This window comes from Podarcis muralis, chromosome 4 (genome assembly GCF_964188315.1).
Source record: "Podarcis muralis chromosome 4, rPodMur119.hap1.1, whole genome shotgun sequence".
NCBI lineage: Eukaryota > Metazoa > Chordata > Lepidosauria > Squamata > Lacertidae > Podarcis > Podarcis muralis.
Genome location: NC_135658.1, coordinates 144,256 through 168,214, shown reverse-complemented (window position 1 = coordinate 168,214; position 23,959 = coordinate 144,256). Strand labels below are relative to the sequence as shown.

General features: G+C 61.1%; 1 protein-coding gene across 4 annotated transcripts in view; it reads right to left on the bottom strand.

Annotated features, from left to right (window-relative positions):
- Nucleotides 1–3,968: 3,968 nt before the first annotated feature.
- The window catches only part of DCHS1 (dachsous cadherin-related 1), a 35,273-nt gene continuing 15,282 nt past the window's right edge, over nt 3,969–23,959 (bottom strand). For all 4 annotated transcript variants that reach the window (XM_028725438.2, XM_077926789.1, XM_077926790.1 and 1 more), the window contains exons 3-21: nt 22,087–22,275; nt 21,329–21,560; nt 20,962–21,198; nt 19,044–20,048; nt 18,745–18,932; nt 18,463–18,559; nt 18,160–18,317; nt 17,234–18,071; nt 15,796–16,035; nt 14,697–14,822; nt 13,937–14,146; nt 12,483–13,346; nt 11,823–11,936; nt 11,130–11,341; nt 10,833–10,987; nt 9,925–10,055; nt 9,380–9,666; nt 8,733–8,871; nt 3,969–8,499 (exon numbers count right to left, since the gene is read on the bottom strand). In XM_028725438.2, coding sequence (XP_028581271.2) covers nt 5,933–8,499; nt 8,733–8,871; nt 9,380–9,666; nt 9,925–10,055; nt 10,833–10,987; nt 11,130–11,341; nt 11,823–11,936; nt 12,483–13,346; nt 13,937–14,146; nt 14,697–14,822; nt 15,796–16,035; nt 17,234–18,071; nt 18,160–18,317; nt 18,463–18,559; nt 18,745–18,932; nt 19,044–20,048; nt 20,962–21,198; nt 21,329–21,560; nt 22,087–22,275 — 7,989 coding nt within the window. In that variant the 3' untranslated portion in view covers nt 3,969–5,932. The remainder of the gene's footprint in view (nt 8,500–8,732; nt 8,872–9,379; nt 9,667–9,924; nt 10,056–10,832; nt 10,988–11,129; nt 11,342–11,822; nt 11,937–12,482; nt 13,347–13,936; nt 14,147–14,696; nt 14,823–15,795; nt 16,036–17,233; nt 18,072–18,159; nt 18,318–18,462; nt 18,560–18,744; nt 18,933–19,043; nt 20,049–20,961; nt 21,199–21,328; nt 21,561–22,086; nt 22,276–23,959) is intronic.

Sequence of the window (23,959 nt, the reverse complement as noted above, 5' to 3'; positions counted from 1 at the left end):
GAAGCGGCGACGCTCGCCCTCGGGATCCTGATGTCACCACCTTCCCCGCCACAACTGCACCACACGTGGGCAGGGGCTCATGTGGGCACCCGCCAGGGCCACACCGAAGGCCCGCGAGATGCCCAGCTGCGGTTCGAGGGCTGTTGCGTGACTAACTTTGCTTTTAAGGAAGGACAAGCATTTTAGCACGCATTAGAAGTGGGTGGGGATCAGAAGGGGGTGAGATGAAATGGTCCCCTGCAGGAGCTGTCACAGGGCTGCCAGCGGCACCTGCCCATCGTTCGCATCCCCACCCCATCTCTTGGGAAAGACAGAGGAGCCCTCGCCTCGTCTGCAGGCTGGCAGAGAGTGGTCTGCTGCTCTCCCTTCCAAAGCTATCTAGTAAGAAGCATCGCCTCCTGCGGAGTAAACACAGGTCCATGGGGGAAATCGAGTGTTTTGTGGAAGGGGGACTGGTAGTGGTTGGCACTGGCATCCCTTTCAAGGCTGGAGCCCAGATCCAGGTTAGAACCACAGCCTCAAAGGAGCCCTCCTGCTTCACACCAATCTCTCAAGTTGGGTTGGTGGGAGGGACCTGCACAGGAGGAGCCCGGCAGCTGAGCAAGACCAAAGGCCCGTCTGGTGCAGCTCCCTCTTCTCTCCGTGGCCGGCCAGACGTCTCTGGGGAGCCTGCAAGGGGGACCTGTGCTCTTCCCAGCAAGTGGTGTTCAGGGGCAGCCCAACACTGGACTTAGAAGTCGTGTTAGAACGTAGCATTGTGGGACACGGGTGGCCCTGTGCTCTAAACTACTGAGCCTCTTGGGCTTGCTGATCAGAAGGTTGGCGGTTCAAATCCGCGCAACAGAGTGTGTTCCTGTTGCTCTGTCCCAGCTTCTGCCAACCTAGCAGTTCAAAAGCATACCAGTGAGAGGAGATAAATAGGAACTGCTGCAGCGGGAAGGTAAATGGTGCTCTGGCACTCGTCATGGTCCTCCATGCTCCAGTAGTGGTTTAGTCATGCTGGCCACATGACCCGGAAAGCGCCATAACCCTTAGCTGAATTTGACTGGACTTAAACAAAGGCCCGTATAGTAAAAGCTATGGTTTTCCCAGTAGTGATGTATGGAAGTGAGAGCTGGACCATAAAGAAGGCTGATTGCCGAAGAATTGATGCTTTTGAATTCTGGTGCTGGAGGAGACTCTTGAGAGTCCCATGGACTGCAAGATGATCAAACCTCTCCATTCGGAAGGAAATCAGCCCTGAGCGCTCACTGGAAGGACAGATCCTAAAGCTGAGGCTCCAGTACTCCACCTCCTGAGAAGAGAAGACTCCCTGGAAAAGCCCCTGATGTGGGGAAAGATGGAGGGCGCAAGGAGAAGGGGACGACAGAGGACGAGATGGTGGGACAGTGTTCTCGAAGCTCCCAGCATGAGTTTGACCAAACTGCGGGAGGCAGTGGAAGACAGAAGTGCCTGGCGTGCTCTGGTCCAGGGGGTCACGAAGAGGCAGACAGGACTAAACGACTAGACAACAACAACCGCCACCGTCCAGGGCTCCTTTCCCTTTCCCTCTAATGCCTGGGCTCCTTGCATTCAAGCTGGAGGGCCAGGAAAGGGACTGATCTCTGCTCAAGATGCCAGAGATCTTCTGCCAGTCAGACAGCCCTGGGCTGCAAGGGCCAGCAAGCTGATCCGGCCAAAAGCAGGACTCGCCTGCACCCCACACCTCAGAACACCCTGCTTGGTCACAGGCTGCTGCTAGACACATTGCAGCTCTCTGAGCACTGAGAAGCAGGGGCTGCCCCCCCCCCTCCGGTGCACCTGCATGGTTTGGGGTTTCCGTCACACGCCAAAGAGGCACACCTTCCCCCGGCCTCTGACGCCCGAGGTGCGAGTCACCAGGACCCACCTTCTTCCTGTGACTAATTTGTTTTGAAGTGCTTTTAAGGTTGCTTATTAAATTGTCGCAAGCTGTGACCTGATGGTGAAATAAGAACAACTCCTGCAAGGACACATCATGCATCCCGGCTGCTTCCTTCCGAAGGAAGTCCTTGAAGGCTTTTGACGTTGATGAAACACAAAAGGAGCCTGGCTGCAGGATCAGAGGAACAGCCTGTCCCGTCAAGCACCCTCTTCTCACACCAGGGGAAGCCTGGAGGCAGGACGTGAGCACAGAAGCAAGGCTCTTCCTTCTCCATTTGTAGACGGGGAGGCTGTGGCCCCCCAGAGGCCCAGGGCCCAACACACAGGCTGAGCATAAGTGGAAGGGCCCGGGAGATGCTGCTTCCCTGCGGAGCTTCCAGGGTGAGGATTCTTGCAGAGAGCAATGCAGCCTTCCATGTGTCCCCTTCTCAACTCAGTCTAAATGCTACGGCTTCTTTGCAAGCAGCTTGATGACATCATTTCCCAGCGGATACTGAGGAAGGAAAGACAAAAGATGTGGTCCCTTTTCCCTACCCCTAGCTGTTTGCTTCCGAGGCAACCCATTGTCTCAACTTACACAACAAAGAAGAACCGTAGCAAACTAGGCCACTTGACTTGAAATCAGCCCCTCGCCTGACCCAGGAGGCTCTCCTCCTCCTGTTCTTGTTCGACTGGTCTTTTGCCTACACAAGTGAGAGCAGGGACAAGAGGAAGGGCGAGGAGGCCTCCCGACAGCGCAGGGATCAGAAGGGCGTTTGCCCAAATGTCTTCAGCCCGTGGGCAGACTTGGGTTTTAGCAAATGTAAGGCATTAGAGAGATGCAGATAAAGATGACACACACCTGCTAGTTAACTCTTTTTTGGCAAGAGAGATCAACAGCAGCTTCCACGTGCTCTGGATAAACATGCTCACACACCTCCAGGCTCCAGCCCACAGGTCTGGGCCCCATGGAGCACTAGCATTAACAGTGGGGCTGGACCTCAGATGGCCATCCAGCCTCTCTTTAAGAACTTCAACCTTCCCCTCGCGGGAATCTCTTCCACTGCTGAACAGCTCTGACTGTCGGAAAGTTTTTCTGAGTGTTTAGTGGGAGCAACCCGGTTCCTCCGCTCTCTCCGGTGTCCTCCAGCCGCTCGCCCCCGAACTGCCGACCAAGGCTCGTGCCCGGGGCAAGCGCTGAGGAGAGCCTCCGCCCCAAGCCCCTGCCCCGCGGGGCTCCCTCCCCCTCACCTCCTGGAGGGCTGCCAGAGGCGGCGCGCTCGGCTGGGTTGGGGGGCTCCAGAGGGGCGCGGAGCTGCCGAGTGGGAAGGGATTCCCCAGGTCATCTAGTCCACCCCGTCAGGCAAGACTCGCCGCTCAAGCGTCCAGGTTCACCCGGAGTTCACGTCTGCGGGCCGCTCTGGCTAATCCTGCCAATTGGCCGCCGCGGGGAGCTGAGCCGCCTGATTAGGCGCATCTGCTTCGGGGCTTAGGCTAAGCGGATGAAGCCCCCAAAGCTGAGCGCGGGGCGGGAGCCGGGACCAGGCGCGGCGACCGGGGGTGGCGCGGGTCGGGAAAGCCCCCTCCTGTCAGGGCCTCCGGAAGCAGCGCCGACGCCGACCCCCTTCGCCCGCGGCGCCGGCCGGGGCTTTCCTCGCCGCCGCCGCCGCAGGTCTGGGCGTCGAGTGGGGCAGCAAACTGCACTTGGGGGAGAGAGGGGTGCTGGAGGGAACAGCCGTCCAGGAGGAAGAGCGGCTGCTCTCGCCACGGGAGCCCCGTCGGGGGCGATCGGGGGCTCCGAGCCGCCACGACTGTGCTTGACTCTGCAGCTGGAGGCAGCCCCGCTTCTGCCGGCCCGTGGCTGGAAGCACAGGAGGGGCGAAGGCTCTTGGCTCGGATGCTGCTTGCCGGCTCCTCTTGGGGGCGGACGAGATGAGCCCTTGGCCTGATCCTGGACCCGAAAGCTCTTCCGAGGGTTTTCTGGCCCATTAAGCTGCCTCCCGCCACCCCTAAGCGGTTGCCTTTGGGGTGCGGGGCCCCGTCTCATCCCCTCAGCCCCCCCCCCGCCCCGCCAAGAAGACGAGTCCTTACAAACACGGTGTGGTTTATTAAGGCATTACTTCAAAAAGTTGGCACTTGGATCTGGTCCCTGCTCAAAAGGAGGGCCAGGGAGGGGGCGGGCGGGGCACCCGGGACTTATCATGCTGCGGGTGCTCAGCAATACAAAAAGATACAAAATGCTGGAAATAGGAAACAGATTACAATAAATAAAGAGAGTCTGCCAGGCTGGGCCGCAGTCAGGGCAGAGAGGATGCCGGAGAGGGGGGCTCCAGGACGGGCCCAGTGGGGTTAAATGGGCATGGGAGGGGGAAGGCGGGGCACCCTCCTCGCCCGCTCAGCAGGGGTCTCCTGTGCTTGTCCCTCAGAAAGGCCTGGGCCCATTGGTCTTGTGCATGCAGGCAGCAATTCTGCTGGTAGAGCTTTTCCCGGCCTGGAGAGGAAGTGCCCTCGGCCACCCCAGCCCCCCCCCCCCCTGCGCAGGAGCCTTCTGGGAAGCCTGTGGGCAAGGAGCAAACTTGTTGCAGCTTCCGTCCCCTTCCTGCCCCTGCCCTCATGGGGTCTCTTGCACCCGTCAACTCTTCCCATCTGCAGCTTTCAAGCCCCTGTGGCCCCTCAAGCTCCTTGTCATGCTGGAGCCAGTTGACCAGCCTGGCAGCTGAACTCTTCCCCTCCTGACATGCTAGCTTTCTATCTGCAGGGCATTTGGCCAGACGCGATCCCTCTTGCCAGCACTGGCAGGGAAGGGGGGAGCAGCTGCTTGGCATGCAGAAGATCCTGGGTACAAAACTTGGCCGCCTCTCCAGGGAGGCCTGGGACGTTCCCCTGTCTAGGCAGCTGCTACCAGCCAGAGCTGGATGGCTTCAGGAGATGGCCGCTCCCTCTGCTTGCCCTTATTCTCATGTATGTGCCTGTAGGGCGGGATGGGGGTGGACAGACAGGGGTGTTTAATTATTGCTACTGTAGTACCATTCACTCCCCTCACTGAAAAATGGAAGCCACTTGGTTATTGCAAGTCTGTGCTGAGGGTGGGGGAGGTATTGCTTTGAAGTTGTGGGGAGTCTGGGATCCCCTGCTTCAGTCTCAGACAAAGAGCAACGCGGACAAGAAGGGCATTGGTGCTGTATCGCCCCACGACCCCATGGCCCCACACCCAGTGCCAAGCTGTCAGAGTGAGCGAGCAAAGTGAAGATGCCCTCTTCCTAGGTTAAGATTTGCTTGTGTGTGTGTGTTTGGGGGGGGGGAAACCAGCCCCCCAAGGCATGCATATGCCAGTGCAAAGCAAGCAGTGGGAGGAGGGCACGGGGGCCCCCTGGCACGGAAGGGGAGCTGGTGGCATCATGTGGGACTGTGAAGGGCACAAGTAGCACCTACCTTGGCCCAGAGAGAGAGAGAGAGAGAGACGCTTTGGTCAGGCAAAGAGGCCCCTCCGTGCTGGCTGCCCCCTTTGCTGCTGTGGGGTGCCTTTGAGTCCCCTCACGGGTCTGGAGGGGGCAGTGACAGCCCTGAGGCCATGGGGGCTTCAGCCAGGCGCCCCTTCAGCAGACCCAGCCCAGCCAGCTCTGTGTGCAGGGGGGAGCAGTGCCCCGTGGGGTGGGGTGGGGTGGAACAATACTGAGAAGGTGGTGTGTGTCTTCCTGTGAGTAGCGTCTGTACATGGGGTGGGGGCAGTGGAAGGACAGCAGTGAGATCTGCCACAGGGCAGTGGTCCTTGTGCCACGCATGGAATGCCCCCTGGGAGCGCAGCCCATCTCCTGCCACCGCTTTGGCCAGCCAGTTGCCTGGAGAGGGACGCATTCTGCCCCTCACAGCATCCCTTTGCACCCAGGAAGAGGTGAGGACGGTGATGCCGGGGCAGCTTCTGCAACCCACGACTCTCCTGCTGGCAGAGCGCCCCAGATGCAGGAGCCAGCCTGGCAAAGTCCCACAGTCTCGGCTCCAGGAGCGGGGGGGGGGGGTTGTGCTCAGTCAAGACCCTTTGCGGAGTCCCAAGCTAGATGCGGAGCTCAGCCTCCTCAGAGGCCTCCAGGGAATGCTCGGTGCTGATGGCGGACGCCGAGGGCCCCTGGGAGACCCCGAAGGGAGAGACCATGGGGGAGCGCGCAGCCAGTGGGGAGAGCGAGGGGGAGAAGCTGGGGGACATGGCGGCCGAGGAGAGGGAGCCCTCGTGGCTGATGGGGGAGCGTCGCAGAGAGGAGGAGGAGGCGGTGGCCAGGTGGGGGAAGGCCCGCCCCACGGCCGGCTTGGGGGGCACGGACTTGGCGCCCGGGTGCGCCACGGAGGTGATGAGTGGAGGCGGGTCGATGCGGGGCTTGGGCTTGGTGGGGAAGGGCTTGCGCAGGGAGCTCTCGTCCTTCAGGCGGGCGATTTCTGTGAAGACGCTGGCCAGGGGCTGGAACTGGGGGCACCAGTTGAGGAGGTAGTCCCAGTTGTAGCTGCCGCGAAGCTCCTCATCGCTGGCCACAATGGCCGTCAGGGAGCCGTCCACGCACGGCTTCCCGTCCTCCGGAAAAGAGTAGTCTTTGGGGGCGGAGGAGACGCTGAGCCCACAGCCGGCCCCCAGGTAGGGGCCGCTGCTGCCCCCGTCATCCCGGTAGAGCTGGGGGGGCTGGCCGGGAAGCAGCAGGCCCCCAGGCCCCTTCCGGTTCTTGAACCAGTGAGCCGCATCCAGGGTGGCGGGCTCGCAGGAGACGTCCGAGAGGCGGTCTGCGTCCGTCTGGATGCCCGAGTCGGGCCCACGAGCCACCAGGTGCTCCTGCAGGGAGGAGGTGACGCTGGACATGCGGGGACACTCGTTGATCATGCGGATTTCGTCGTCCTCGGCCGCCTCGGCGGACCCTCGCCCACTGGAGTGGGAAGGGTCCAGAGACCCACCCCGGGTGTAGGGGCCGGCCGGTTCCGTGCCATAGCCGGGCAGTGCCTCGTGGTAGAGGCAGTCTCCGCTGGGCAGAGTCGGCTCGCCGTGGCCCAGCTTCTGCAAGGAGCCACTCTGCACATGGGCCAGATCCACCTCCTTGGGGCCCCGGCTCTGCCGCGAGCGGACCAGGGCCAGCACAATGGCCACGGTGGCCAGCACCACCACCACGCCCAGGGAGGCGGCCACGGCGACCACCAGGAGCAGGTTGAGGTCGGGCACCAGGCCGAAGGAGGTGTGCGTCACGTCCACGGTGACCTGGGCGGAGGCCGAGCGCGAGGCGGGCAAGGGGCTGTGGGCCTGCACCTCCAGCACCATTTCCCGGGGCTCTTGCTTGGGAGGCCCCCCCGAGGGCGCCTGGCTGTCCACGCGCAGGTAGATGGCGCCACTGGTTTGGTTGATCCCGAAGAAGGGAGACGGCTTGAGCAGCGTGTAGAGCACCACTCCGTCAGGGCCTTCGTCCTCGTCCGTGGCCACCACGGACCCAATGCTCTGCCCCCGCTGGGCACCCTCGGGGACCTCGAAGCTGAAGGCTGGGCTGAGGAACACAGGGTCATACTCGTCCTCCCCGGTCACCAGAACACGTACGGTGGCCGTGGCCGATGTGTTGCCAACATCCGTGGCCTGCACCCGCAGCTGGACGGCCTTTGTGCGCTCAAAGTCAAAGGGCTGCAGCGCATGCAGCTCCCCAGAGCTGCTGTTGATGGCGAAGGCCTCCCCGCCCTCGGTTGGCAGGAGGGCGTAGCGCAGCTCCCCAAAGGCTCCCACGTCCAGGTCCACGGCCCGCACCGTGGTGACCAGGCTCCCTGGCGGCAGGTTCTCCCGCAGGCTGCAGCTCAGCACCTCCAGGGGGAAGTAGGGGAGGTTGTCATTGACGTCCTTCACCTCCACGGTGACGGACGCCAGGGCAAAGTGGCCGCCTGCTCCGTCCGAGGCCCGCACCACCAGGGTGTGCAGGGCCTGGGCCTCGCAGTCCAGCGCCTTTGCCAGGCGCAGTGCCCCTGTGGATGGGTGCAGCTGGAAGAGCCCGCCGGGGTCCCCGGAGCTGATGCTGTAGTGGACCTGGCCGTGGGCCCCCGAGTCAGGGTCCTGGGCTGCCACGCGCAGCAGCTCTGCCCCGGGCACGGTGCCCTCGCTCACGGCCACATGGTAGGCAGAGCGTCCAAACACCGGGGGGTTGTCGTTGACGTCCAGCACAGTGAGCAGCACGGGCACCACGGCGCTGTGCTGAGGCACTCCCCGGTCTGACACGGCCACCGTCAGGTTGTAGATGGCCACGGCCTCAAAGTCGAGGGGCTCCACCAGCACCAGGGCACTGGCGCCCCCGGAACGGCCCTCTAGCTGGAAGGCGTGGCCGCTGTTCCCGCTGACAATGGTGTAGTCGAGGGCCGCGTTCTCCCGCGTCACGTCGGCATCTGTGGCTTCCAGGGTCAGCAGGGTGGTCCCCGGGTGCAGGTCCTCCGACACGCAGGCGTTGTAGTGCGGCTTCAGGAACTGAGGCCCGTGGTCGTTCACGTCCAGCACTTGGATCTGCACCGTGGTCCAGGCCGAAAGGCTGGGCGTGCCCCGGTCGCGGGCCTCCACTAGGATGTCCAGTGTGGAGCGCCCCGGATCCAGCACCAGGAGCTGCGTGGTGAACATGGTCCCTGGGAAGGCAGAGAAAGGGCAGTGAGCAGGAATAGGAGGAGGAAGAGGAGGAGAAGGAAGAGAAAGAGGAGGAAGGAGAGAAAGCGGAGGGAGAACATCACAGAGAACAAAGAAGAGGAGGAGGAGGAGCTCAGCCAAAGTCCCGTCCCTCCCAGAACTGCCCCTGCCCCTCCAACGCATCTCACAGGGGCCTTTCCGTGGATACAGCCTCCTCCCACGGCTGCCTTCATACCCTTGGTCTGGTGGATGGAGACCAAGTGGCTTGGCCTGGCCAGCTGGTAGGTGATCTCCCCGTTGGCGCCAGAGTCCAGGTCTGTGGCGCTGAGGGTCAGGATGGGGCTGCCGGCTCGGGTGTGTTCTGGCAGTACAACCTGGGAGGACACAGAGGGTTACCTGTCATTCCTGGGCATTTATTTGCCCTCCAAGGTTGTGGGGGAAACCTGTTGGCATGAGCTGCCCCCTACCCATGGGTGCCCCTGTGAGGAGCCAAAGGGGGAGCAGAGCAGAATGAGGGCAATGAGGAGGGGGTCCGGGGGGGGGAGGCGTGGTCTCTCCGGCACGTGACTGAGCCATGTTGAGCTGAAGGGGGCAACTCACACCCGGACACTTTTTCATATTTGGCACAAGTGATGCTTAAACTAAAGCAGCAACACAGCAATTTGCATCGAGGTTTGCAATCGAAGGTGCTCTCGCTGCCCTGCCCTCTGAATCCTGGCTCTGGGCCACTTTCCTGCACTTTCCCACACAGCATTTGTGTGGAACTGCTGCAGAGCTCCCCTACGCAGATCGCTTTGTGCATGGCCTTCTGACGGGTTCGGCCCTGCCTGGCGAAGGACGTGCGGCCCTGAGGGGAGACGCCCGAGGGCAAAGGCTGCGCACCTGATACAGGGCCTGGGAGAAGACGGGCGGGTTGTCGTTGACGTCTTCCACCAGCACCGTAACGTTGGCCTCCGTCTCGTGCTGAGAGTCTGAGGCGCGCACCGTCAGTGCATAGCGGCTGCGCTGCTCATAGTCCAGCGGCCCCAGCAGAGTGATGCGGCCGCCGTAGCGCAGGATGCTGAAGGTGCCAGCGGTGCCACTGTCCAACACCAGCATGTAGGAGAGCTGCGGCCCGCAGTCCACGTCGTTGCCCGTCACCATGGTGATCTCGGTGCCCAGCAGGGCGTCTGTGGAGTGGGGGGGGAGGGGGTCAGAGCTGGGCCTGCCGGGGGCAAAGGCCATGCAAAGCTGTTTAGGGTTGCCCAGGGGGCATGGCTTCTCCTCCCCATCTCAACGGAGGGCTCGGTGCCAGCACTAAGAGAAAGAAGCTCTGCACTTGCTCAGAGGTGCTTCAGGTTTGGCAAGAGAGAGCCCCGCTTTCCCACAGCGCCCCTCCCCCCCAGCCAACCAAGGGGGGCTTCGTGAGCCCTGTTCCATCTACTCACTCTCAGGCACCCGCACCTCCCAGGGGGCAGGGATGGTGGGGCTGTTGTCGTTCACATCCATCACCAGCACTGTGAGGGTGGCAGAGCCCACCAGAGGAGGGTTCCCTCGGTCTGTAGCGGTCAGCACCAGGCTGTGGGCGGAGGGAAGCAGGAGCGTCTCAGGGACAAGGGGGCACAGCTGGCATCTGCCTGGGGCCTGGGGGCCAGGGCCAAGGAGAGGCCCGCTGGGTGCCACAGGGTGCCCCTTCCCCTTTGGCATCCTGTGGACTGGCAGCCTTCAGGAGGCCCCCACAGGCACCCCTGCTATTCCAGGGAGCGCATGGCAGGGGCAGAAGAGGGAACTGGCCTGGCCCAGTCACAGACCTGGAGCCTGAAGTGTCAGGGGGCCCCTTGGCCACCAGCAACGAGGTCTGGGCGAGCCCCGTTCTCTTCTTCGGTGACAGAACGGACACCTTTACAAGATCTGTGCTCCTGACTCTCGGACTTTGGTGTTGTTGAAATATCTACAACTTAGACTCAAATCCATGCAGCTCAGATTGGGTCTACTAGACCCACAATTTTTAAGCAACGTGGACCAAAGTTGCTTCTGGGATCCCTCTGGGATTCAGGGCCTGAAGCCGAAGCTTCCTTAGTTGCACAGTAGATCTGTCCCTGCCCTTTCTGGACTGGCTGCCTCTCCACGATTCAGTTCAGTTCTGAGTTGCTTCCTGCCAGGAATCCAAGAGAGATTCACTGCACAGTAGAAACAATCAAAAACAATTACACAATTTAAACACCGCCTCTCTCCCTCTTCCCAACATCAGCACAGAGCCTCAGAGAGGATAAATGTCTCCCCACAGGCTCCTGGCGAGGCTTGTGGCCAGAGTCGCTCCACGGCTGGGAGCAGGGAGGCCGAAGGGCGGACTCACCGGGTCTGGGCCCAAATCTCCCTGTCCAGAATGGCCGCGGTCGTGATGGCGCCCGTCTGGCTGTTGATGCGATAGAGCCCGTTCATGGGCAGCGTCTGGTTGATGGTGTACGTCACCTGCCCGTTGGGACCCTGGTCCAAGTCATCTGCCACAACCTGCCGTGAGAAGACGGGGAGAGTCCTGGGGATCTGGCCTACGTGCCCCCAGCCCCCCAGGACTCCCCCCCCCCCCGGTGCTGCTCCTGAGGCTCGCCTGGAGCCCCGCCGAGGAGCCCGCCAGCCAGAGGACCCCTCCCACCTGGATGACGGGGGAGTCGTAGCCCTGGGCCTCCCAGATGAAGGCCACGTAGTTGGGCAGCCGGAAGCGCGGCCGGTTGTCGTTGACGTCCTGCAGGTTGACGTTGACAGCCATGAAGCCGAAGGAGGAGGCTGACTCTGCCTGCAGCACAAGGCGCAAGCGCGGGCTCAGCTCAAAGTCCAGGCTGCGGGGATTCTGCACCGACACCAGGCCTGCAGGGGCAGAAGGGGGGAGATCGGCCGCCTGCGCCACACTCCATCCATGCAGGGAGGGTCCCCGGGGAAGCCGTGCGGTGGGGGCCACCCTCTCCCTTGAAGGCAACTTGGGGGCTGCTTTGGTTGGCATGGGGGGCCCTCCTTTGCCATGGAGGCCTGCGCTCTGCGTCTGGCAAGGGCAGCGAGAACAGCTGGACCCAGAGGGCTAGATCCAGGGGGGAGAGGCCCTCGCTCCATGGAAGTGTCACCCTGGAGCAGGACCACATCCAAGCACAGGGTGGAGGAGAAGGGGAGCCAGGAGGGAGGGAGGCGGCCCCCACAAAGCCTTCGGTTCTCACCTCCTCCAGGACAGAGCAGGCTTCCAAGGGGGCCTTTTGACCCAGAGATGAAGCCGCCTGAGAACAACGTGGCCCAAGGAAGGCCTCTCCTCGCGCCCCAGGGGGCCGGCCTGGCCTTGCCCCCGAGGGCCCCTTCGTACCTGAGCTGGGCTGGATGCGGAAAGCGCCCTTCTCATTGCCGCTGACGATGCTGTAGGTGATGCGGCCTGAGGAGCCGGCTGTGTGGGCGGCTGGGGTGCTCAGCACGGTGGTGCCTGGAGGGGGAGGCAGCCGGGGGGGGGGGGCAGGCCTTTAGAAAAAGAACATCCACTTCCAGAAGGAAACCTGCTTTGTTGTCAGTGGAAGATTCAGGACAGATACCAGCAAGCACTTCTTCATGCAGCACAGAGTCAAACCACGGAACTCCCTCCCACAAGAGGCAGGGATGGCCACCAACTCGGATGGCCGTGAAAGAGGTTTAGGCAAATCCATGGAGGGGGAGGGGGGCTCCCGAGAGCCCCTAGCCAGGATGCCTGTGCCCACCTCTTGTGCTCTGGACCTGCTCGAGGGTTTCCATTATTATTATTATTATTATTATTATTATTATTATTATTATTATTATTCAACCCTTTATCAAAAGATCCGAGGGTGGTGTGCAACAGGATGCCAGACTCTGAGGTTTCTTATGCTCCCGTCTTAAAATCCTCTGGCACACAACACGCAGTGGCCCTGGTGCTCCCACTTATGGGCTGGGGACAGACAAGGCAGCCCCCTCCCCTTCCGCTCCAGACTAGCCAGCCAGAGCCACCCCCTGCCCATACCTGTCGCGGCGTTCTCTGGCAGCGTCACGTCGCTGGTGCTGCGGGGGAAGCGGACCCCCCGGAAGCCCTCGTCTTGCAGGTGGATGACCACCACTCCGATGGAGGAGAGCGGGGGCTCCCCCAGGTCGCTGGCCAGGACGAAGACGGTGCGCTGGCGCTGGGTGAGGGTGCCCAGGGGCTGCAGCAGCTGGATGGCGCCTGTGTAGGTGTTGATGGCAAAGGAGGGGCTGGGGGCGGCCAGGCGGTAGAGGAGGGAGGCGTTGGCGCCCGCGTCGTGGTCCTCAGCCCGCAGCGTGGCCACCACCCGCTTGGCGGGCGTGTTGCGGGGCAGCGTGACAGAAAGTGGGCTGAGCGGAAAGGCCGGGATGTGGTCGTTGACGTCCTGGACGCTGACCGTGACCTGCACGGAAGCACTGCGGGGGCTCAGCGGGGACGAGTCCACGGCCACGGCCACAAAGCGGTAGGAGTCCCGGTGCTCCCTGTCCAGCGGCTGCGTGGTGGTGAGGCGGCCTGTCTGAGGCTCCACCTGGAAGGTGCCCAGCGACTCGTTGGCCAGGAAGTAGGAGACGCGTCCATTGGGCCCCTCGTCCGGGTCCTGGGCCTCCAGCTGCAGCACCAGCGCCCCCACGGGCAAGTCCTCCGGCACCTCGGCCACGTAGCTTTCCTGGGCAAAGTGAGGGGCGTTGTCGTTCAGATCCAGCACTTGCACGTGGAGCGCCAGGCTGGCGCAGCGTGGGGGGGAGCCGTGGTCACAGGCCTGGACGGTCAGGGCATAGCTGGCCACACGCTCCCGGTCCAGGCCTCGTGCTGTGGACAGCTGGCCGGAGACGGGGTTCAAGGCGAAGTCTTCCTCAGAGTCTCCAGCTGAAGGGAGGAGCAGGAGGAGGAGGAGGAGGGTGAAGCTTTCCTGGACTGGCACATGACTGCCCAAACTACCCCTAATGCTGGTTTCTCAGCTGCCCATGTGTCAATCCTCCCCTGCCTGAAGATTGCCTTACCCACTTCATGGAATTGCCACTACAGGCATCCCATAATTCCCTTTCTGCATTTAAAAGGACTTAGTCTGGAACTCCTTGCCTGCTGGTATCAAACAGGCAGCCTCCCTAAATTCCTGCTGACATTTTATCCGCCTTAGTGCTTTAACTTTTTGTAGGCTTTAAAGCATTGCTGCAAATTTTTCTTGATTTTCTTCTTTCATCTTTTTGTAAACTACTTTGAGGTTGTTTCCCCACAACTGAACAATGTATAAATTTCAATGTAATGAATAAATAAATAAAATCTCCAAGGCTTAATACGGCTCCAAAGTGGGAAATGGAGGCTGCATGGACCCACTCTGAAATGAAGGGGGACCAGGAGAAGGAGCCCCTTCCCCCTGGAGGGGTGGGAAGCCCTCCCCTGCCTTGGCACTGCATCACCCCAAGCAGGGTGTCTCCCTCCCTCCCTCCCTCCCTCACCTGCCAGGCGGTAGGTGAGGCGCCCGTTCTCCCCTGCATCGTGATCCGTGGCCCGCAGGGTGGTCAGCTCCACCTGGCTCTGGTTCTCTGGGACCTCCAGGGAGGAGGCCTCCGCCTGGAAGGTGGGCGCGTGGTCGTTGTCATCTGCCACCAGGATGCGAACCGTGGCCTTGGCCTGGCGAGGGGGCAGCCCCTTGTCCCGTGCATACACTGTGGGGAGGGGGAGCAGGCTGTGAGCCATAGAGACAGCAGGGGGAAGTCTCCTGGGGGGGGGGCATGGGAAGCAAGGAGGCTGCCCGGCACCGGGAGGGGCACAGCAGCTAAACCTGGCCCTCTGTGCGCATTGAAAGGGCTTCTGGGAGCCCCTTCAGCTCCTTCTATTTGCCAGGTGCAGATTAGGACAGCAGAGCAGAAACACACAGAGGCAGCAAAAACAAGCAGAGCAGACTAAAGGACAAATTCCATACAATGCCAATTGATGTCAGTTTGTAGTGGGATACAAATTTAATCAACACTTTAAAAAACTGACTCAGATTTTAAAACACTTGAAAGGAACCTGGGCAGGTCCCACTACAAGAGTACCAAGAAATGCCCCTTTGCCCAAATGCTGCATCCGGGGCTGGCCTGTCCTTGTGTGCTCTCTGAGGCAGAAGGTGCCCAAGTCTGCCTTGGAAATAGAAGGAGCCGCCAGCCTGTGGGCCTCAGAAGAGCCCCCCCCCCCGCCGAGGACCCCCCTCTCCTCCCCCCTCCCCCAACTTACCTGTCAGCAAGTGCTCTGCACGCTCCTCATGGTCCAGGGAGCGCCGGGTGCTGATCAGACCCGTGTGGGGGTCGATGGAAAATTCGTCCCCAGAGATGCCGCCGTAGGACACCTGCCCATTGGATCCTGGCAAGATATGCAAGGGAGACTGAGCATGGGCCCTACTCTTCCCCCACATCGACCTCCTCACAAGCGCAGCCCCACAGGCGCAAAGGCCCCTCTTCCACACCCTCCCAACCACACTCGGCTGACCCCCCCCCCCGGCAAAGCCAGAGTGTTAGCAGGGCAGGGACTGGGGGCCCAGCTGTGGCAGCTGCCAGAGGCTGGCATGTTCAAACTGGGCTTCAGAAGCCTTTCAAGACCAGCCAGACATGGAAACGGGGAGCTTCCTGGTCCAGCCACAGACGCCCCCTTGGTACCAAGGAGCAGAGGACGTCTCTGCCGCATGGGAGCTGCTGCTGCTGCCCTGAAGCTGGGGAGTGGGCAGGGCTGGCGCAAGAGGAGGTGCTGCAGCAGGCAGCCAAAGGCAGGCGCCAGCTGGGCCAGGGGCACCTGCGCTTGCACAGAGTGGTGGCCAACCCAACACCAAATGGTGCTCTTGCCACCCACTGGGCATTCTGGCCATTTAGTCGGGTTGATCTGCTGGGCTGAAGCCATCTTGGCTAAGGTCTGCTTCCTCCGAGGTCTCGCTTGCATTTGCACCCTCCTTTGGCTCCAAGGATTATCACCATTTCATTCTAGCCACCCTCTTGTGAGGGAGGTTAGGCAGAGATGTCCTGACCAGCTGGCCAAGAGTCTCCATGAGCCAAGTCCAGCCTCTCCTCCCCTGGCCCACCCCGGTGCCCTCAGCCCAGGCTGGCAGAGCTTCTCCACCCACTGATGCCCATGAGTTCAGAGGTCTCCAGTTTCAAAGACAGCGGGTGGCCTTTGGCACAATATGCACAGTGCCGGGCCCAAGGAGGACACAATGAGCCCCCATGGAAAGGGGGCTTGTGCTCTCTGGGTGACCCCATTGTCTGGCCAGACACTCCTCCCCGTCCCTTCCACTTCTGGGTGGATGACTCTGCAAATGACCACAGGCCGAGGGTCAGGCTCTTACCCAGGTCAGGGTCGGTGGCGTGCAGCTGCAGCACGGGGACACCAGGGGGCAGGTTTTCTGCCACACTGGCTTCGTAGCTGTTTCTCTCAAAGGCAGGCGCCTGGTCGTTCACATCCAGCACATGCACAAGCAGGAGTTGCGTGGCAGAGCGCCGTGGCAACCCGTGGTCCGTGGCTACCACTGTCAAGTTATGCTGGGACACTTCCTCCCGGTCCAGCGTCCTCACGATGGATAGTGCGCCTGGGAGAAGAGCAGGAGGCCAGCATTTGAGAAGGGGATGGGGCATGAAGGCAAAAGGGGTTGCAGGGATCTCATAGTTCTGGGAATCAACTCAGAACTCATTGTCATGGGCTGGAGCAAGACTCTGCTCTCAGATTTCTGGCCAGTGTTACTCCAGCTGGAAATGTATTTCTCCACTGCAAGCAGCGCAAGGAGGAGTTTCATCTTTTTATGTAAAAAAGCATTATTCTGCAAAAGTCCAGTTCAGAGAAGCAAGAGAATAAAGCAGTTGTTATCCAGAAATCCTTGTCAACAATCACTGAAAAGGTAAACCTCAGAAGGATGTCAGTAGCATTTTAGAACAACCAAAAGATGGAATTTCCCCCTCTGTTTTCTGCCAGAACCCTCAGAAGGAGCTGTTGCCCCAAAGGGCTAGCCCCCCCCCCCCCGGCCAAGCACAAGGTGCAGAGTCTCAGACTTCTGCTCCTGGGGAGGTATTACAACACAGGACTTCAGAAGGGCTCTCCCCAACCACCCATCTCACACTAGAGCAGGGGACAGCAACCTTTTTCAGCCGTGAGCCGGTCCACTGTCCCCCAGACCATGTGGGGGGCCGGACTATATTTTTTTGGGGGAAATGAACGAATTCCTATGCCCCAGATAACCCAGAGATGCATTTTAAATAAAAGCACACATTCTACCCATGTAAAAACACGCGGACTCCCGGCCCCCGGGCCTCAGGTTGCCGACCCCTGCACTAGAGGGTCTTAGACCTCAGGTGTGGGGTGATTTGTTTTATCTTTCTTTCCCAGACTTGTGCTTTTGCTCCTGGTGACCTACCAGGTCCCTTGCACATGCCTAGGGGCGGGGGGGGGGGGACTGTGCACAGGCCGCATCTCGGAAAGACAGACAGACCATTCATTGGTGGCGTATTGCAAGGCGGCCCCACAGGACAGGGAGGAGGGACTGCTGCCGCCTCCAGCCAATCAGCAGAGCGCACAGCCAAAATAGCAGGGCGTGCAAAAGGGGGGGGGGGAGAACACAGGCTCGCCTCACCTGCAGAAAAATCTGGTGGGGGGAGGACTGCTCATATAACTGAAGGACATCCCTTACATCCCGATGCAGTGCTCTTTCCCAACTCCTGGGAATGCATGGTGAGATCCTGCATACACAGACTACAAATCCCTGCATGGCGGCCTGGGACCTCCCTCCGCCTTACCTGTGTTGGGGTTGAGGTGGAATCGCCCGTCCAGGTTGCCTGCGCGCAGCGCATAGCTGACCCTCCCGTTCTCACCCAGGTCCCGATCCCTGGCCACCACCTGGAGCACCAGGAAGCCCGGGGGCTGGTCCTCAGGGATGTCAATTCTCAAGGGGGAGCAGAACTCAGGCCCGTTGTCGTTCTCGTCCGTGACGAAGATGTGGGCAGTGACGGCCGCCGAGTGGCGCTGGCTGGCGTTGAGCGCCTGGTCCGTGGCCTGGACCACCAGCAGGTAGGTCGACTGAGTCTCGCGGTCCAGCGCCCCCTGCAGGCTCAGCTCCCCGCTGCGCGCATCCAGCTGGAAGGGGGCCGGGGGGGCCTCCTGGCGCAAGAGGCTGTAGCGCAGCTGGCTGTTGGGCCCCGGGCCGTCCCCGTCCAGGGCCTGGAAGGTGAAGAGGGAGGTGCCAGGGGTGGCCCCCTCAGACACCACCACAGTGAGGGGGTCCTGGGGCCACGTGGGGACGTGGTCGTTGCTGTCCTGCACGTGGATCTCCACCAAGACCAGGCGCTGGCTGGGGTAGCCCTGCAGGACGTCTTCCATGCTGACTTGCAGGCTGTGCTTCATCCCGGCTTCGTAGTCCAGCTCCTGGGCCACGTAGATGTCCCCCGTGCCTGGGTCCACCACAAAGAGGCCGTCCCCGCTGCTGCCCCCCACCAGCATGTAGGTCACTTGCCCGGGGGCAGGCGGCTCTGGGGGGGCCACACAGCCAATGAGAGAGCCCGGCTGCAGGCCCTCCGTGGGGTGAAAGGTCAGCACCGTAGTGTCGGGACGGGGCAGCAGGCGGGCTGTGGACACCACCTGCAGAGGGAGGGGAGAGGTTAGGAAGGGGCCTGGGGGTATTTGGGGCAGGCCCAGCCCCACGCCCGAGGCAACAGAGGGCTCCTACTTGGATGCGCACGGCTGCTGTTGTGCTCTGGGGGGCAGCACCTCGGTCGCTTGCTGTCACCGTGAAAGCGTACTCGCCCCGGTCTGCTTGGCGCAGCCGCGTGGCTGTCCGCAGTTCCCCGGTGGCCACGTGCAGGGAGAAGCGCTCTGCCCAGGCACCTGCAGGGAGACAGAGAGAGAAGCGCTGAGGGAGGGGGGCAGCCAAGGGGAGGCCCAGGAAACCCTCCGGGAGAAGGAGTGGGGGCCTGAAACCTCTGGGCAGTGTGGGGCCTCCCAGGAGCCCAGCCCAGGGGGGCCTGTTTACCTGACAGCGAGTAGAAGACAGTGCCATTCTCTGCCTCGTCCGGGTCTTTGGCCCTCAGCGAAGCCACCAGCAGCCCAGCCGGCTTCTCCTCCAGAACCTGAGAGGGTACAGCAGAGGGGGGGGGGAGCTGGAGTTGGCAGCCATTGCCTGGACACGCAGAGGGTGATGCCACCTCCCTGCTCCATGATCCTACCCCTCGGCCCTGGCCTTCCCGCTGCCCTTTCTGAGGAACTGCCAGTGCCCCCAAGAGCTCCTTCCTTGCCCCCTGGATCCCTCGCCCACCTGGAGGAGGAGTTCGCGGCCCTCGGCCACGTGCAGGAAGGTGGGCGCATTGTCGTTCTCATCCAGGACAGTGACGTAGACGGTGCCCGTGGTGCTGCGGGGTGGCGTCCCCCCGTCCTGAACCACCACCTGGAGCTGGTAGCTGGCCTGCTGCTCCCGGTCCAAGCTCCTCCGAAGGCTCAGCTCCCCTGGAGGAGGAGGAGAAGAGGCGCTCAGCGCAGGTGAGACCCCCAGCTGCTCCCTCCCGGCTCCCCCGCAGGGGCCCCTGCTGAGAAGGGCCTCCCGCTCTGCTCCCTCACCAGTCTGGGTGTGGACCAGGAAGTTTCCCTCGGGCGGCACCAGGCGGTAGGCCAGGCGGCTGTTCTGTCCCGCGTCCCGGTCGCTGGCCGTCACCCGGCCCACGCTGCTGCCGGCCGGCCTGTTCTCGGCCACAGTGAAGAAGTAGCGCTCCTCGCTCAGGCGGGGGCTGTTGTCGTTCTCATCCGTGACAGTGATGCGCACGGTGCTGGTGCCCGTTTGGCGACCCTCCGCCTCCCCGGCCACCGCCAGCACCGTCAGCACGTACAGCTCCTGCACCTCCCGGTCGAGGGAGCTGCGCACGTACAGCCAGCCGGTGTCGGGAGCGATGCCAAAGCTGGCCGCATCCCCCTCGGCCCGCAGGTGGTAGGCCAAGGGGGCGCTGGGCTCCCGGGCCAGGGCTCGCACCTGCAGGAAGCGGGTGCTCACGGGCACGCCCTCGCGCACCTCCACGCGGTAGGTGAGCGTGTCAAAGATGGGGCCGTGCTCATCGGCCGCCTGCAGGTGAACCAAGAGGGTGAAGGTGGCACTGAGCCGGGGGACCCCGCCGTCCTGCGCCAGGATGACCAGTCTGTAGGGGGCGCTGGTCTCCCGCTGCAGGGCCCCCGCCAGGCGCACCTTCCCGGAGAAGTGCTCCACGGTGAAGGCGCTGGCCCCTCCTGAGGCCAGTTCGAAGCGCACCTGTCCGTTCGCCCCGCTGTCACGGTCCTCCGCCTGCACTGTGTAGACCACGGTGCCCAGGGCAGCCCCCTCAGGTAGCAGCACTGAGTCAGAGGGGGCCGGGAAGGCGGGCGCATTGTCGTTGACGTCCGTGATGCTGATCTGCACCCGAGCGCTGCTGTAGGCGGGAGGGGAGCCGCTGCGGGCTTGGACCTCGAGGAGGAGGAGGGGCTGGGCCTCGTGGTCCAGGGGCAGGCTGGTGTGCAGCTCCCCCGATTCGGGGTCCACCGAGAAGTACCCGTGGGGGTCCCCCGAGGAGATGGAGTAGAACACACTGTCCAAGTGGCCTGGAGGCAAGAACAGAGGGGGGGAGTGGAGACCGGCTGGAGTGGGAAACAGCCCCCCCTGGCCCCCCAAATAGAGACCTACTTGGGACACAGAAACTCTTCTATTGAGCTCCTGCCACTCGCTGCATTTATTGTAGGGGTGTGGGACCTGTTTGGATCGATGGTGCAGATCCTGATCAGCCTTGCAAGCCAAATCTGACAGGTAGACAGCATGTGGTGTCACTTGACTGACAGTTGGGCTGCCCCTCCCACCTCTGAAAGCCTATTGCACAGGGTTGCTAAGCGCCTGACAGCCAGCTGCCTGACTGTTAAGAACTTGGGGACCTGCAACAGCTTTGGCCCAAATGGCTTAGGATAGCCCTGCTCTCCCCCATGAGCTTCATACTTGAATGGGGGGTGGGGGAGAGATGCATCTGAAAGCCCTTTGCAAAAGCACTCATTGAAGCAGCAGCACCCTCCTCTTAATATGGTTTAAGAGACATTTAAAGCCCTTTGCAAAAGCACTCTTTGAAGCAGCCTCCCCCATAATTTAAATATCACTCAAGCACCGGACTCTCCTAAAGCACCTCACAAAAGTGTCCTTTCAGGAAGTGCTTTGTGGGAGGTGCTTCAAAGAGCGTTTTTTGCCAGGTGCTTTAAGACAGACCCTGTGCTCCCATCTGAGTGGCTAAAACAGAGCGCCGGGACCATCTTCAGGGGCTTTCCAAAAGGCTTCTTTGAAACAGCTCTGCACTTCTCTTTTAAGAGAGCAGGTGGGGGAGGGCAAGCAGCGAGAAGTCTCACCCATCCGCTGATGTCGCCTGTGCTGCCAGCTGGGCATGGTTATGGGGCCAAAATGGGACCCCTGATGGGCAAAGACTGGCTCAGAGGCCAGAGCTTCCCTGCCCCTGTTTTACAGGCTCCCTGTGCCTACCTGCGGGGTTGTGGGCATAGACGACCCCAACGCTGCTGCCCGGCCGGGTGTCTTCTGGGACCGTGAAGTAGTACTGGGTGCGCTCAAAGCTGGGCGGGGAGATGGTGCCGGCCACAATGCTGATGTTGACCTGAGCTCTGGGCTGGGCTGCCAGACCCCCTCCGTCCCGGGCCGCCACCTCCAGCTGCACCAGTGTGTTGGCTTTGCCCACCAGACTCCTCAGCAAGGAGATGGCACCTGCGAAGGAAGAGGGAGAGCTGGTTGTGGGGGAGGCCTGGGCCAGGGGTGGGGAGGAAGGAAGCAGCCCCCCTGGGGTGAAGCTCCTGGAGGCTGGCGCCGCCCTGCCTGCCCCACCTCGCCTCCTCACCCGTGTCTGGGTTGATGGCAAAGAGGGAGGGCGTGTTGCCTGCGGCAATGTGGTAGGTCACCCGCCCATGGGGCCCCTCGTCCTTGTCGTGGGCCGTGACACGCAGCACTGCTGAGCCGGGATGGCTTTGGGTGCTGATGCTGGTGGCATACTCCAGAGGGTAGAAGGTGGGGGCGTTGTCGTTGACGTCCTCCAGGAAAACCTTGACGTAGGCCATGGAGCTCAGCCCACCCTGGGAAGGGAGGAAGGAGAGATAGAGAGAGAGGCTGCTGGGAATCCACATCCCTTTGTTTAATTCAGGGATGCTTCAGTTGTGATTCCTGTACGGCAAGAGGTTGTCGAGATGGTCCTTGGGGTCCCTTCCAACTCGACCCTTCTATAATTCTATGGCTTCACTCTGCCGCACCTCAAATGGCCCCTGCCTGTGGGTGGGGCAGAAGCCACAAGCCCCCAATGAGGGCGGCACAGACGGGGGTAGCAGCCAGGGCTCCAGTTCCGCACTGGTGCCTCCACAGCCCAACTGGCTCCTGGTGTTTTGGAAGGGCAGGTGTGGCTGGCCCCGGTGACCACGGCCTTCTTTGGGGTGAGGCCAAAGTGGCTGCTGCAAACCCTCCTGCCCACCCCAACACCCACAGAGGCTGTCACGGTCCAGCCAGAAGGGTCTCCAACCGCCCCCCCACCCCACTTGTGGCCACCCTTTGCCACCATTGGCTGAAGCTGTTCTGCCACAAGAGGGCGAGCCCCTGCGGCCTCCTCACCCCATCCACCGCCGTGACGGTGAAGTCATAGGCGGAGGTGCCCTCGTCGCGGTCCAGGTCTTGCGTGGTGCAGAGCTGGCCGGTCTCTTCCCCAAGGCGAAAGGCAGAGGGGGCTGAGCTCGTGAGGCCGGTGCCCAGGGAGTAGGAGAGGGAGCCCAGAGAGCCGCTGTCGGCATCCGTGGCTGTGACCTGCAGGAAGCAAGAAAGAAGCATGGCATTTGCACGTGTCAGGCGGCAGGAGCAGGACCAAAGTGCAACATTCCCCCCCACAATGACACATTTGCATGCACACCTGCACACATCTGGAAGGTGGGGAAGGCTGATCTAGGATGGGGGATCCCTGGCTTAACTGCAGTCGGGGGGGGGGTCTTAGTGAACCACAAGCTGAATGTGAGTCAGCAGTGTGATGCAGCAGCAAAAAGATTCCATCAATGGTGTTTCCGAAAAATCTGACACATTACTTGGGAAGACAGGTGAACTAATGCCAGTGTACTGGAAGAAGCAAAGATCACCCGTGTTGAAGCAATGATTCTTCATCATCAGCTTTGTTGGACTGGTCATGTCGTGTGGATGCCTGATTATTGTCTTCCAAAGCAACTACTCTATTCTGAACTTGAACATGGAAAGCGTAATGCTGGTGGTCAACAAAAGAGGTTTAAAGACTGTCTCAAGGCAAATCTAAAAAAATGTAGTATAAACACTGACAACTGGGAAACACTGGCCTGCGAGCGCTCCAGTTGGAGAACAGCCTTGACCAAAGATGTCATGGGCTTTGAACTCAGGACGAAAAGGAAAAACGTGCTAAGAGGAAGGCACGCTTGGCAAACCCTCACTGTGATCAACTCCCGCCCAGAACTATGGAAGGACGTGTGGATCCAGAATTGGCCTCCACAGTCACTTACGGACTCACTGTTAAAACTGTGTTCATGGAAGACAATCTTACTCAGCTACAAGTAATAGCCAAAGAAGAAGAAGGTGGAAGCAGCAGCAGCAGCGAAAAAAGCTCATGCAATTGTAGGCTTCCTCATCAAACATCAAGTGTCGCCATCAAGGAATGTCAGGGCCAGTCCTCTCAGGAGGCAAAATGAGGTGACTGCCTCAGGATCCACAGGAGCAACAGATCCCATTGCAGATCTTTATTCCCTGCTTATTCTTGATGTAGCTTTTCACCTTTCTTCTCTGGCAGAGGGGGCATGTTGTAGTTTTCCTCAGGTGCCTAAATGTACAGTATTGGGTTGGCCCTGAGGGACGTCATAGTAACCCTGGAGTCCTGCGTCCAGTTCTGGGTACCCCAGTTTAAGAAGGATGTTGACAAGCTGGAAGTATGGGACCGATTGGATGGGACCGATTCGGATGGTTCGCCCCCGCTACTTAATGGATCCAACTGGTTTCCAGAGAGTGGTAGGGGATGCTTTATCCCATGTTGATGGCCTTTCAGCCGATTCCCTGGTGGCCCGCTGGAATGCGGAGTTAACCAGGGCTATTGACTGTCTGGCTCCGAAGCGCCCTCTCCGATTGCATGGAGCTCGGACAGCCCCGTGGTTTTCCCCGGAGCTGAGGGTGATGAAACAATCGTTGAGACGGCTAGAGCGCCGGTGGCGGAAAACTCACCCTGAATCAGACCGGACACAGGCTAGAGCTCAACCTCGAGCCTACCAAGTGGCAATGGTGACGGCGAAGAGGGCTTTCTTCGCCGCCTCCATTGCATCTGCAGAAACAGCAGCAGGAGACTTTTTCAGGTGGTTCACAATCTATCAAAACCACCTGCACCACCGGGGCCTGGTAGGGACCCCAAGATCTCCTGCAATGCTTTTGCAAAGTTTTTTGCAGATAAAGTCGCTCAGATTCAGAAGGAGGTAGACTCCACCGTGGG